Source organism: Bos grunniens, chromosome 19 (genome assembly GCF_055505025.1).
Source record: "Bos grunniens cultivar Pamir isolate PY7600 chromosome 19, Bosgru_T2T1.0, whole genome shotgun sequence".
NCBI lineage: Eukaryota > Metazoa > Chordata > Mammalia > Artiodactyla > Bovidae > Bos > Bos grunniens.
Window position 1 is genome coordinate 29587466 of NC_141183.1, and position 14471 is coordinate 29601936.

The 14471-nt window shown below is 43.6% G+C and overlaps 1 protein-coding gene across 29 annotated transcripts in view; it reads right to left on the bottom strand.

The window, feature by feature from the left end:
* The window catches only part of ULK2 (unc-51 like autophagy activating kinase 2), a 59343-nt gene that overhangs the window by 8507 nt on the left and 36365 nt on the right, over positions 1-14471 (bottom strand). For 17 of the 29 annotated variants that reach the window (XR_015147825.1, XM_086358583.1, XM_086358601.1 and 14 more), the window contains 8 exons: positions 12733-12793; positions 9209-9346; positions 8090-8235; positions 6358-6438; positions 4544-4830; positions 3503-3690; positions 2994-3097; positions 478-627 (listed from right to left, as the gene is read on the bottom strand). Coding sequence is in view for 27 of the 29 variants with exons in the window: in XM_086358583.1 (XP_086214709.1) it covers positions 478-627; positions 2994-3097; positions 3503-3690; positions 4544-4830; positions 6358-6438; positions 8090-8235; positions 9209-9346; positions 12733-12793 (1155 nt within the window). In the remaining 2 variants the exon portion in view is untranslated. Of the gene's footprint in view, positions 1-477; positions 628-2993; positions 3098-3502; positions 3691-4543; positions 4831-6357; positions 6439-8089; positions 8236-9208; positions 9347-12732; positions 12794-13199; positions 13372-14471 lie in introns of those variants that run through there. The other 12 variants (XR_015147826.1, XM_086358595.1, XM_086358587.1 and 9 more) reach the window with 3 other exon arrangements.

Sequence of the window (14471 nt, forward strand, 5' to 3'; positions counted from 1 at the left end):
TAAATACTTTATAAGACTGTTTTGCTGTGAGTGGTCTCATAAACAGAATGCAGTTACCACAGGTCAAATATTACTATACACACTTCTACAGCTCTAAGAATCATCATGCTGTTTTCTAAAGCAGCCAAAAGTGAGCACACACTTCCCACTAAGCCTCCACAGCACTGGGTTATACTATTTAAATGTTGGCTTAGTTAATAGGTATAAACTGTTATTTTCTTTCTCTCTTTTCTTCAGCCGCTCTGCGTGGAGGGACCTTAGGTCCCTGACCAGGGATGGAACTGGTGCTTTCTAGAGTGGAAGGTGGACTCTGAACCACTGGGCCATCAGGGAAGTCCCCTCATTTACTTTTTATAACCCTTTAAGGTAAAGAAGATTGTTATATCCACGTCACTGAAATTATATCACACCATGAAGGCATTTTTCAGAACTTGCACCCCAAACAAGAGCCCAAGGCAGAACTAAGTCAATCCTCACCTGAGGTGGTTCTTATCCGAAGGCCGGTGTGGGTACATGTGGTGGCTGCGGCCCTGTGTGGGGGAGACCCCACTGTGAACATCACAGCCCTAGAACTTGCTGCTGCTCCTATAGCGGGGGCCAGGGCAACACCACAGGCTCCTGCAGGGGCTGAAAGAAGAAGTTCACCACGCGTGCTATATTCCAGAGGGCAGGGTTACAGGGAGACTTCACTGTTACATTAGATTTTTGGTTTTTTACAATAAGCATTTATTACTCTTAAAAACAGAATTTAATTTAGAGCTCCATGAAAAATATTTTACAGTAATCTCTTCACAGCTGTGAATCTTCCTTTCACCAAAGCCTAGAAGTCAGTTTTCTGTGCACTTCTAAAATATGTGAACTGCAGTCACAGCTGAGAATAATTTGAAAATGTGGAAACTAAGAATTGGAAATAAAAATGTGAGGAAAAAAACCTGATTAAAAAATGGGCAGAGGACCTGAGAAGTTACTTTTCAAAAAAATATGGTAATAGGTACATGAAAAGATGCTCAACATCACTAATCATCAGGGAAATGCAAGTAAAAATCACAGTGAGATACCACCTCATACCTGTCAGGATGGTCATCCTCAAAAAACAGCAAATAACAAATGTTGGTGAGGATGTGGAGAAACTTAAGAGCTAAGCTGCCTTTTGGCTTATAGTTTCTTAGAAGAAAATGCAGAGTTAGGCATGACATAGGAGTATCTAGGGAGACTCCAAGAAAAGGGAACAAAAGCAAAGACACCAGAGAAAAGTTTACCCTGCTACCTACAGCTACAGCAAACCCTACACACAGCCTCACTTGTGGCAAAAAATAAAAAAGACCTCACACTATTTGACTTGATTCTTTATATCTAGTATATCATGTCTGGCTTTCAACAAAAAATTAAAAGGCAAGCTCATCAACAGACAGGACGTGGTGGAGAAGAGAATCAGCTAGCCTGAAAGTACGTCAGTAGGAACTTCCAAAACTGGAAAGCAAAGAGAAAGAAGAACCAAAAACAAAACCCCCAGAATGTCCAAGAACTGTGGGACAACCACAAAGGTGTAATATACATGCAATGGGAATATCGGAAGGAGAAAGAAAGGAACGAAAGAAACACTTGAAGTATCAATAGTAAAGACCAAGTAATTTCCCAAACAAATGCAGAATCAAACCACAGGTCCAGGAAACCTCAAGAACACCAAGTGGTTAGAATTAAAAAAAAAAAAAAAATCTATTCCTAAGCACTTCATATTCAAACAGCAGAGAATCAAAGAAAAATTCCTGAAAAAAGTCAAACTGTGTGGGGGGGGGGGGCGGGGGGTGGGGTGGGGTGGGGAGAGAACATCTCATCTATTACATCAGGAACAAGGGTAAGACTTACACCAGATTTCTCTTTAGAAACCATGCCAGATGAGAGTGGAGTGAAAAGTGAAGTCCTGTTGTACAGAAACCACAAACCACACTCAAGATATTTACTGGTCTAGACATCCCCTGCTTTGGAGATTCACGGGAGAGTCAATAAAAGTATTATAGAGAAAACAAGAACAAAGGTTACAACAGTGATTCTCAAATTTAAGTGTGCCGTAGTAATCACATGCGGAGTTTACTAGAGACACAGATTCCTAAAATCCACTTCCAGAAAGCTCAATTGAACAAGTCTGGTTTAGGACATGGAACCAGCCCTTTGATTTCATTTTTTTGACAAGCAGTCCAAAGTAATCTTGGTGTGGGCCCATGGACATAAAGATCTCTGGAACAACTGAAAGAGCCAGGGATCTCAGTGACCCATGGCTCTCTATAGGATAGGCCAGCTACATAAGAAATGCTGAAGAACACGTATGTGTTTAAGGTAACTTTGGCCAGTGTTATCCTACTGATAAAAAACAATCTTGGTCAGAACTCCTCCTAACTCATGGGTTGCTTATCATCCACACACTGCACAAGTTGCTGTCTTGGCAGGCTCCTAAGAAACCAGATGAGATGACAGAGGCTGGATGAAGAGATGTGGGTCAGCAGGTTGATGAACAGTCAATAGGAGTAGACAGGCAGAATGTTACCCCCACAGCCAAGCCAGAGACGCTCACGTTCTGACCCTTGGAACCTGTAAATACTTACATTACATGGCAAAGAGGAATTAAAGTTGCAGATGGAACTAGGGTTGCTAATCAGCTGGCCTTAAAGAGATTATCCAGTGGGTCCAATGCAATCATAAGGGGCCTTCAAATGGATAACAAGCAGGCAGAAGGTCTGAGTCTAGACTGGCCATGGTTGGCTTTCTAGATGGAAGGGGAGCAGCTGAGCCAAGGGGAGCAGGTGATCCCTAGAAGCGGGAAAGGCAAGGAATACAGTCTCCCCAGAGCTTCCAGAGTGAACACAGCCATGCCCACACCTTAACTTCAGCCCAGTGAGACCTTGAGAACCGTAAACTAATATACTTGTGGTAATCTGTCACAGCAGCAAGAGGAAACTAACAAATTATGTGCCTAAAGGAAACCAGATTTTTCTTACCTGTATCCATTGGTCGTTCTGTATTTAAACTGTCCGTGCTGCCCTGATGTCCACCAAAAGGTGTTTTTACTTGTTGATCTGATAATTTCCCAGTACTGACGGACCTAAAAAGAAACATAATAATGTAAATGTATACTTTTAAAAAATCTAGACATATCAATAACAAGGGTGACTTAAGCCAAGCCATAAAAGGGTTAATGGGAAGTCAAAGAACAAGGAGACAAAAATAGAGACCAAACAATTCAAGGCAGAGATTAACTTCATAACCAGAAAAACAGAAGGTATAAACAGACCCCTCAGGAAACTTAGGATGAGCTATGATTCACATAGGTGCAGGAAGCATCTTGGTTTTCTGAGATGCTACGTTTACACAGAGTCACTAACTGTACACAGTATCACTAACCACTGGCATAGAGCAGCTGCTAGTTTGGTCTGGTTGTTTTATCGTAGAAATAGAGGCACTGCTACAGTCTTCAAGTTTGAGGCTGGAAGGAAATGTCCTTGTTTACCTGCCAAACGCTGCCTTGACCTGATGCTCGGACTTCTGCCTCTCCCCTCCTTGTACCAGGACACAGTGAGTGCATTTCCTTGGGTTGTTCCCATCTTTCAGCTGCCCCTCAGAAGGCCCATGACGAGTGGCTAAGGCGAGCAGGTTGGAAGATGCTTGCGTTTTGGGAATTTTGAAAGGAGCTGTGGTCTAAAGAAAAACACATAAGCAAATTACTCCAACATATGGAGTAATTCCATTCAGAGTCGCCAGGCTCGTGGTGCAGAGGCTGGAGCAGAGACTCTGGACTGTGGAGGGCCTGGATTCAAATCTGGCTCCTCTACATCCAGTCTCTGTGACCCTGACCAGTTCATTTACACTAAGCCTGCTTCCTTTCTTCAGGGTAAACCGGATAATGAATGTAAAACATGCAGCAAGTAAAGGCCTTACACTCTGCCTGGCACAGAGCAGGTGCTGATTAACTGTGGTTGTTCACCCCTGAATGCTTTCCACAAGTATCTGTTAGACTAGCTCATGACCTAGCTTTCTACTCCTGAGAGCTCAGTTAAGCTACTGCTAAACCGACTGCAGGGACCTTACGTTGACATTAGCTCCCTGTACAAGCGCACGCCCTAGACAGCAGCACAGAGTCAAGAGTGAGTAAGTTCCGGATCAGGCTTCCCTGACAGGCCTGGTGACCTTCCCGTCTCCTGGGGCCCTCCCACTATGCACCCCTTAAGACAAGACCCTCATAGAACTTACCAGACCCTGCTCTTTGGTTTGGAATGACCCATCCAGCCTTAGGCCAGAACCCCACAGCACTCTACCCACAGACCTAACAGAGGCGTATGCCCAGGCCCTGTCTTTGTCTGTGCTCTGACTCAACTTCCCTGTGTAGCCCCTGGGTGCTTCTCCCGGGACCTGGGAGTAATCAACTTCCCTATTTCAATTTCTCTTGTGGTCTGCTACTGGATCCAACTGACCATCCAGAACACAGTGCCCCAGTTGAGAAATGTTCGTTTAGCAAAGTCATAACATGCACATGAGGGCTAAATAAACACACCTTAGTAGGAGAGCCAATGATGGTTGGTAATGGAGTTCTGAAGAACCAGTCTGAGCTCCGCGGGGAGGACCCGGTGTGCTTGGTCGGGGAGGTCCCAAGGCTGCCAGGCCGGCTGGGCTGGGGGGAGCAGCTATAGCCAGCCCCGGCCTGGGATGGGCACACGGGGTCAGAGTGCTGTTTTCTGAGTTTCTGCTTGTTCTGGTAGATGTCGGTGAGGGTGGGGGCACTCTGCAGTCTAGCGCCCAACAGGACAGGCTGTGGTGACTGGGCCTGCGGTATGGGAGAACCTGCCAAGGACACAGAGGCAACGTTAACCCAAACAGAACAAGCACAGAGCAGAAAAGGGGAGTCAAGAAGACACCTCTCAAATGAGAATTCTAACGAATGTCTTGTTTTCCATGAGATATTTTAAAAATTGTTTACCTGGCAAGACACAATTTTTTGGCTCCTTTACAAAACAGTTGACAAAGGCATTGAGACAGAAGTTAATGACTGTGGGCTATCAGTTGTTTTTATCAACAGCAAGCACATAACTCAATTAATGCAATGTCTAATTACCAACGAAGAAAATTAAAGAGTAAATGGCTAAAGCTAATGAAGATAACACAAATCTACACTGAGCAAGATGGTTTCTACTCTTTATGTGATGACACACATGTGTATTATCAATGAAATTATTCTCTCTTCTCATGTAGCAACTAAAAGAAACTCAAGCTAACCTAGAAAAAAACTCCTTATTCAAGTAAAGAATGTTGGCAAGAAAATTAGAAAGATAATATACTTTTCCTAGATTGTTTTTTTGTCTAAAAATAACAAGCATATATGGATATTTGTCAGTTTCATGAAATTCATTTGAAACCTAAAATATCCATCTTATCTACAAACAGAACACTCATAGACAGACTTCCTGCCTCTCAGGGGAACACTGGGAGACAAGGTCTCAAAGAATGGTTGGCTATGACCTGGGAACTCCCCTCCCATCCCTGCTGCTACTGACCTAACGTCCATAAGCCGGGAGCTCCAGTTACAAATTCCTTGGAGCTTCTTGCAAGCCAAACCACCACCACCAATGTTAAAGACATACAAACCTTCTTGGTGGCTGATAACCATTATCTTCCCCAAAACAGACACCAGTAAATATGAGATACTGCTGCTGACCACTCTTAGGTTAATCTCATCCTAAATCTAGTATTTTAGTTTTTAGACCCGCATTCTACCATACGTGTGTGTATACATATACACATGCACCAATAAACAGTGACAAAATGTTATGATCTGGAGAAAATTATTTGAGCTCTATTTTTAAGGGAACATAAAATCTGTAACACTAAACCAAGAAAAGAGTTCTTTTCTAAGTAATGGAGCATTCCTTTAACTGCCCAGTGCCTCAAATGCACGTGTAAGATTTGACTTATCAGTGTGTGATTTACACATATCTTTTCAGACATACATATTTTATATAATAAAGCAAATAAACACCCACATTTCTTTTTTATATGATGCTAACTGGTAGCTCTTATTAAAACCAGTATTAATCAAAGTAATGAAATTTCATTTTCTAGATTGATTTTCACTGTCTGTTTGACAACCAGAATTTAGCCAACTCATTAATTCCTAAGACTTGGTTTCATGAAAGAATCATATGCCCAGGAGTCAACCAATCAGCAATGATGCACTAGAGGACATTAGACCAAGACAGGAGAGCACAGAAAATATCTCATATAAATCTATTGGTTTGCTAAGACTGGAAAAATCTAACTTGAATTCACTCACGATGGGACTTAAACTATGTACACTGTGTGGACATTGCCTACCTGATGAGTTCCTACTCCTGGATTCATGGCCCTGAAGATGCCCGCAGCAGCACTGACGGAACTGCTCAGGAATGGTGCCCACTGAGAGAAAGAAAGGGGAAAGGATGGAGAAATGGCTCAGAACTAGTAAAGGATGGAACAGGCAACAGGTGCACAGGCTGTATATTACAGCTCACAGAATTTAATTAGCAAAGATGTAGTTCAGCTCGTGCATGCTACGTGGCCCGCATGCTGGGTGCTGGGCTCACTGAGAATAGAGCCCCACTGGGCCTACCTGGAGAGCAGAGTCCGGGGAGAGAGCCAGGCACACCCTCGACATGCCTTCATGACAGAGAATGTGAAAAGCTGGTCCCGAGCGTCCAGCCTATGGAGCTGCCGGGGCCCAGTAGCTGGCCCTCTGCCCACCATGTTCCTGCCAAGGTCGCTCCCATGCCACCCCAACTGTGACTGGATGGGTCACAGATCTGGATGGCATGGTGCCTGGGGATGCTCCTTCAGCTTGGGGGACGTCTCCTTAGGACTCACTACCTCAGAACTCCTGCCCACTCCTCCCCGCTCCCTCACCCTTGGGGGTCAGGCCCATAGGTGCTCTGAAGGGCACCTGCCGCCCCTGCTTCCTCCCTGATCTCCAGCAGGGTCTTCCCAGGCACTCTCTGGAACGCTCTCTGCATCTACCTCTGGGAAGCCAAACTAACCAGAGGGAGAGCCGGGGAAGGCTTCAGGGAGCTTCGGCAGACGAGAGACACGTGTCCACCAAAAAGAAGAGGCACTGACTTAAGTGCGGCTGGGCCTCGCCCCTGGAACTGGGAGAGCCTAAGGGTTACAGAGGGGATGAGGAAGAGCCACAGTTTTGTTTGAAGAATATTTTTCAGCTAAAAATACTTTTAAAACCATTGCAACAGGCCAAGTGCTGATGTAACCTTTTGACAAAGTGTCACTGGGGTCCTGTTCTGTGAGCGGGGCACCTGGGCGCTGCCGCAGTCTCTCGCTCTCCCTCCTGCTGAGGTGTCTCCCCCTGCCCTCTCAGTTTCCTCCAGCAGCTGTGATGGGGGGTGCAGCCCTCCTCTTGGAAGTGTCTGTGTACGCCGGCCCTCCCTGTCCTGCTCCCCCAACATTTCTGCTGGGTGGCTGTCTCTCTCAGACTCTGCAATCTCAGTTGCTCTGGCCTCTCCGATGTGTATTCTCAAGTTGGAGCATTTTCTCTGTCTCTCAGTTTTCCTGAAAATGTGGTCTGGGGTCTTTCTGTTAGGTTGGGATTTGCTGTTCTGTGGCCTCCCAGGGTGTCCTGGGGGTGGTTTCCGAGCTCCCCCTGCTGCTGTACAAAGTGACCGGGAGAGGGGGAAGGAGCTACCGCCCCCGCCCCCTGTAGCAGGAGGGCCTCTGGTGGACACAGCCTGGCACAGTTATGTACACCACTGCCTTGTAACCCTCTTAAATCCTAGCACCAAAGAAGGGCAGGAATTATATATGCTTTAACCTAGGGTATCTGATTTTGTGTTTAGAGATGCTTTTTATCCATAAGACCCATGGATACTATCATATTTCCAACAGTGCTCTGAATGGATTTACAAACCCTCAAGAAGCAGTCAGAGCAGTGGAGGGTTGGAGGGAGAGACATGGCTCCCTATCAGCTGGGACTCAAGGCCACCAAGAGCTGGGCTCCTAAGGGAGGGTCCTGTCACAGGTGTCATCATGAAAAAGGAGGGAATCAACTGCCACGTATTCTCCTTACCCAGAGGGGAAGGTGAGTAAGGCCTGGAAGAGCCAGTGGAGAGTCTTCGTCCTATGGCTGGAACCGCATCTGCCGGCGCTGGGGAGCAAGATCCCGGACGGAGGAAGCCCAGAGGGCTGGTGTTAGACCTTCGTACCACTGCAGATCTGGGGAGAAAGACAATTACTCCCTCGCTGGCAGCTTCCAGGACTGTATTTCCGTCTTTTTTCCTAAAGCTTCCAAACAGTATGCCATGCAGTATATTTTTTAAAGTACGGAGCAAGTTGCATGCAACAGACATCAAGTGTGTGAAACTACAGAGTGAGGTCTCCCTCCCACCTTGGATCCCTCTACTTAATTTCCAACACTTCCTCAGTTCTACTCAAAAGGTTACTTCTATGTTCATTTCTAATGTATCCTTCCAGAGTTCCTTAATTCAAATATGAATGTATCATGCACGTGTGCATGCATGCCAAGTCACTTCAGTCGCTTTTGCTACCCCAAGGACTGTAGACTGCCAGACTCCTCTGTCCATGTGATTTTCCAGGCAAGAATACTACAGTGGGTTGCCATGCCCTTCTCCAGGGGATCTTCCTGACCCAGGGATCAAACCCACATCTTTTAAGTCTCCTGCATTGGCGGCTGCTGCTGCTGCTGCTAAGTCACTTCAGTGTCTGACTCTGTGCAACCCCATAGACAGCAGCCCACCAGGCTCCTCTGTCCTTGGGATTCTCCAGGCAAGAATACTGGAGTGGGTTGCCATTTCCTTCTCCAATGCATGTATGCATGCTAAGTCGATTCACTTGTGTCTGACACTGTGCAACCCCATGGACAGCAGCCCACCAGGCTCCTCTGTCCACGGAATTCTCTAGGCAAGAGTACTGAAGTGGGTTGCCATTTCCTTTCCCCCTGCATTGGCAGGTGGGTTCTTTACCACTAGCACTGTATCACACCATATGAATTACCTGGCCAAGCTTAAACATCCACTACAAAAACATTTATCATTATTCAATTTCGTACACCTCTAGCACACATCCACGTAAGAGAGTAGTCAGCTATGGAAAGTGATGAACCTTCAATGACAACAAGGACTTTAAAAGACAGGTGGAGGAACTGGGAAAGGGGCGAGTGCCCACCTACCGTGGAGAGCCATGTAGATTTGTGCTGGAGCCAGCAGTGGAGGTGAGGTTCTGCTCTATGCGCTGGTAGTTCCTCACCTGCGTGGGGACGGGAATGGGGGCAGCTGTGCTGTGTGGGGACACGGAGGGCTGGCACTGCCTGCAGACATGAGTCATGGAAAAGGAAATAAATCCAGTGAGACCACTCTCCTTTCACTTGACCCACTGGTGATAATTGAGAGAAAATTCTAGAAGAAGCCAAGTGATCACATCTGAATGTGAATAAGAAATGATCTTAAATATATATATATATATATATATATATATATATATACCCGAATACATCACACCTGTCATTTCAAGAAGTCTCCTGGTTTGCACACACACACTGAGGAGGAAGACTTGCAACAAGAAGGGGATACACACCCCTCTACAGCAACAGGAAGGGCCCACGGCCGGCGCAATACAGCTGCATCTGCTTACATTCTGTGACTTATTCCTTATGTGATCTAGAGGAAAAATACTTCTAGGAAACTATGCTGGGTAAAAAAACAGGAAATTCAAGAGCAGAGATGCCTGGAATGTTTACAAAAGTTATGAGTGTAGTAAGCGTTCTCAGGAACTGGAACTTTGATGAAGACTAAAAACATACTGTGTGACTCCCAGCACACAACTCATGTGAGATCCACACTGTGCAGCACAGCTGGTTTCTTTCCTTGCTTTTCACAAATTCAGAAATGGCATGTCCTTACATAACTTTCAATTCAATCTACAACACACCTTGAAACACCAGGGGTGACACTAGGCCTTAAGAAAGAATGAGTGATTTCATTCTTTTGCCTTTCCTTAATTCTGAAAAAGCAAAAAAATCTCCCACTTTTGCCTAGTTACAATATTAGAGAGATAAAGAGATGATATATTTAGTTATTTAAATAAAAATCAATGAAATTGATAAACCCTTGGTGATATTAACTAAAGATAAAAGAGAAAAGACTCAAAATCATAAATGAAAGGTCATAACTAATGCCACCTTGAATATACAGATAAATGCTATAAATACACAAGCTACCAAAACTGGATCATGAAGAAAGAAAACCTGAATAGACCTATTACTAGTAACGAGACTAAACCACTAACTGCTGCTGCTGCTGCTAAGTCGCTTCAGTCGTGTCCGACTCTGTATGACCCCACAGATGGCAGCCCACCAGGCTCCTCCATCCCTGGGATTCTCCAGGCAAGAACACTGGAGTAGGTTGCCATTTCCTTCTCCAGTGCATGAAGGTGAAAAGTGAAAGCGAAGTAGCTCAGTCCTGTCCGACTCTGAGCGACCCCATGGACTGCAGCCTACCGGGCTCCTCCATCCATGGGATTTTCCAGGCAAGAGTACTGGAGTGGGGCGCCATTGCCTTCTCCGACCACTAACTGAAAACCTCCCAAAAGAGAAAAATCTGGGACCCTGTGGCTTCACTGGTGGATTCTATCAGTTAAAGACTTACCACACAACACTCAGACTCTTCCAAAAATTGAAGAGGGGGGAACACTTCCAAACTCATCCCATGAGTTCAGTTTACCCTAGTACAAAAGCCAGACACAGACACTATAGGAAAAGAAAACTACAGAATATCCCTGATGAAATTTGAAGTGAAAATCGTCAATAAAATACTAGCAAACCAAATTCAAGATCACATCAAAAGGATCAAACACAATGACCAAACAGGATTTATAGTACACCACAATTAACAGAGCAAAGGACAAAACCCACACAATAATCACAACTGATGAAGCATTTGTCAACATCCAACACCCTTTCATGACAAAAACTACTAAATAAAATAGGGATAGAAGGAAATTACCTCAACAATAATAAAGGTATATATGAAAAGCCCACAATTAACAACATATTCAATGGTGACTGACAGAAAGCTTTTCCTCTATGATCAGGGATGAGTTAAGAACGGCCTCTTTCAACAATTCTATTCATTGTAGAATTCCTAGCCAGAGCAATTAGGTAAGAAAATAAAAGACATTCAAACTGGAAAGGAAGAAATAAAATTATCTCTTCACCGACAGCATGATCGTAAATGTAGAAAACTAAAGATTTTACATGCAAGGAAAAAAAAAAGACATCAGAACTAGTAAACTCAGCAAAATTGCAGGATATAAAATCAACACACAGAAAAATCTGTTGTATTTTCCATATATTAACAACGAATAATCCAGAAAGGAAATTAAGAAAACAATCTCACTGATACTAGTATCAAAAAGAATAGAATTTGAGAAATAAGTCTAACCAAGGAGATCAAAGACTTGCATGATGAAAACTGCAAAACACTGTTAAATGTAATTAAAGAAGACACCTCATATTCACGGATGGGAAAACTTAATATTAAGATGTTAACAGCAATACCCAAAGTGTTTTATACAGATTAGTGCTGTCCCTATCAAAATCCCAATGGCTATTTTTATATAAATAGAAAAAAAATCTATCTTAAAATTCATATGGACTCTGCATGGACCCTGAATAGTCAGAATAATCATGGAAAATAATAAAATTGGAGGTCTCAGTCTGCTTTTTATTTATTTATAATTTTTGCTGTGCCACATGGGCTTGACAGAGAAAGCAATGGCAACCCACTCTGGTACTCTTGCCTGGAAAATCCCATGGACAGAGGAGCCTGGTAGGCTGCAGTCCATGGGGTTGCTAAGAGTCAGACACGACTGAGCGACTTCACTTTCACTTTTCACTTTCATGCACTGGAGAAAGAAATGGCAACCCACTCCAGTGTTCTTGCCTGGAGAAATCCAGGGACGGGGGAGCCTGGTGGGCTGCTGTCTATGGGGTCGCACAGAGTTGGACACGACTGAAGCGACTTAGCAGCAGCAGCAGCATGGGCTTGAGGGATCTTAGTTCCCAAATCAGGGATTGAACCCAAGTCCATGGCACTGAAAGTGCCAAGTCCTAACCACTAAACCACCAGGGAATTCTGAGAGATTGCATACTTCTTGATTTCAAAACATACTACAAAGCTACAGTAGTCAAAACAGTGTGGCACTGGCATAAAGACGGACCTACAGACCAGTTGAGTAGAACAGAGAACTCAGAAACAAACTCTTGCGTTTATAAATAAGTGATCTTTGACAAGGGTGCCAACATCATTCAATGGAGAAAGGACAGTCTCTTCAGCAAATAGTGCTGGGAAAACTAGATATCCACCAGCCAAAATTGAAACTAGACCGTTCTCTTATGCCACATACAAAAACCACCTAAAAACACAACATAATGTATAACCATATGTCCGAGTGGAGACCATATATGGAGACCTATTGTAAAACACTGTGAATATACTTAATGCTGTTTTTGAACTCAAACTGAAAAATGGTTGAGACAGCAAATTCTCATATTTTTTTTACTACAATTTTAAAAAATGTTTAAAGAAACCATTGTGAAACAAAATAAATTTTAGAATCAAGAATATAGAGTTCTGTAACTTTACTCACACACAAAAAAACATGAAAAAGTGTTTAGTGAAACACATGCAAACATACCCTCCAAACACCAAGAACTCATTAGAAGCACGTCTTCCAGCAGTTCCCATTGGCATATCATCTGAAGAAAAAAAGAGAAAAACACAATCAGTTTTGCTAAACCACCGGCTTAAAGTGTTTATTGTTCCAACTTGACTATTAGGAAACAATTTGATCACAATACAAATTTACCATTTGCTTATGTTTTGATTTTGCAACAATAAGCTAGTAGGGAACACTGCACCCAGCTGAACTCACAGGCTGCCAACATCACCTTTTTTCAAGGTAAACTGTCATGCTTATTGCCACAAGTATGTATTTCTCCACCATTTAATTCGTGCAAAATCCATACTACTGTTTTTACCATGTTCCATTTCACATGTCACCGACAAAGGTTTTGGGTGTTGTTCTCCTAACCCCAATTTGCCATAAACACTGTGGGCTTTACTACTTTGCAGAGTGTGGTGACTTAAGAACATGCGTGTCACCTTCTAGTACAGCTGCCTGCACCCCGAGTCCAGTTCACTCTAACGCTGGAGCATTCCCACTCCTGCGTGACACTCTCCTGGGTCTTGCATGGGTGGCTGAACAAGATGTCATGAAGCTGGACCTCTTGGACACAGATGCCACAGGCAGTCTTCATGCTCAGACATCACCCATCTATGGGAACAGAGTGCAGCTCAGAACACAGTGTCTCTCATCCCTTACCACCTCTACACCCATCAGATCACACTGCCCTGTGTGACCTTTACATGGCTGCAAAGGTATAATTCATATGTGCTGATGTGAAATAGCAGTGTTGACTAATAATATAAATTTTTAAATATAAAATAAACTATGGTAACCTCAAAATACTCAAAAAGGAAAAAAATAATCACAAACCTCCCTTTGAACGGCCCTACATGGAACTGAGGAATATCAATACATTTATTTTTGTCCCTGCTCTCAGGAAGCTTACACTAGTAGTGAAAAAAGGTTAACAGTAGCAGGGAGTGATAAGATGTATAACAGGAAAATAAGTCAGAGTAACGGGATAAAGGGAGGGGCACAAAGAAGTTAGTTTTAAAGACAACAGTTGCCCAAGGGTAATGGAGAAAACAGGGCAGAGGGGACAGGGTTAGAAGCTGGAGTTCACCTCTTCATTTTGTAGCTTTGAGTTTGGAATCATATATCACTGTGAAACAAAACTAAGAAGAAAAGAACAATCCCTAGAAATCAAAAATAAAACTAACTAATCATGTATCAGCTTGGTAACATAACCACCAGAGGGGAATCCTTTCAAGTGACTTTAAACTTGGAAATTTAATTGAACATCCCTAATGGCTGAGTCTTTGTTGAGGGATTTGAGCAGTCCCTCAAAAAGGAAGCTGTCTGTGACAATGACTCAGGCTGATGACCCAGTGTAGACTCACTATCCATAAGATCTGCCACACACGAAGCTTTCAAATAACATCTTAATTGCTAATTCCAAATTATGAGCACATGACCAGCACCAAACATTCAAAGAAAGAATCTAAATGAAAACTAGACTCTAAAACAAACTGGAGGGAAAGAACTAAACATTTTACAGGGAAAAGCTTTAAAATGTATATAATTAAGTAAAGGGAATGGCAAACCACTTCAGTATTCTTGCCTTGAGAACCCCATGAACAGAACGAAAAGGCAAAATGATAGGATACTGAAAGAGAAACTCCCCAGGTCAGTAGGTGCCCAATATGCTACTGGAGATCAGTGGAGAAATAACTCCAGAAAGAATGAAG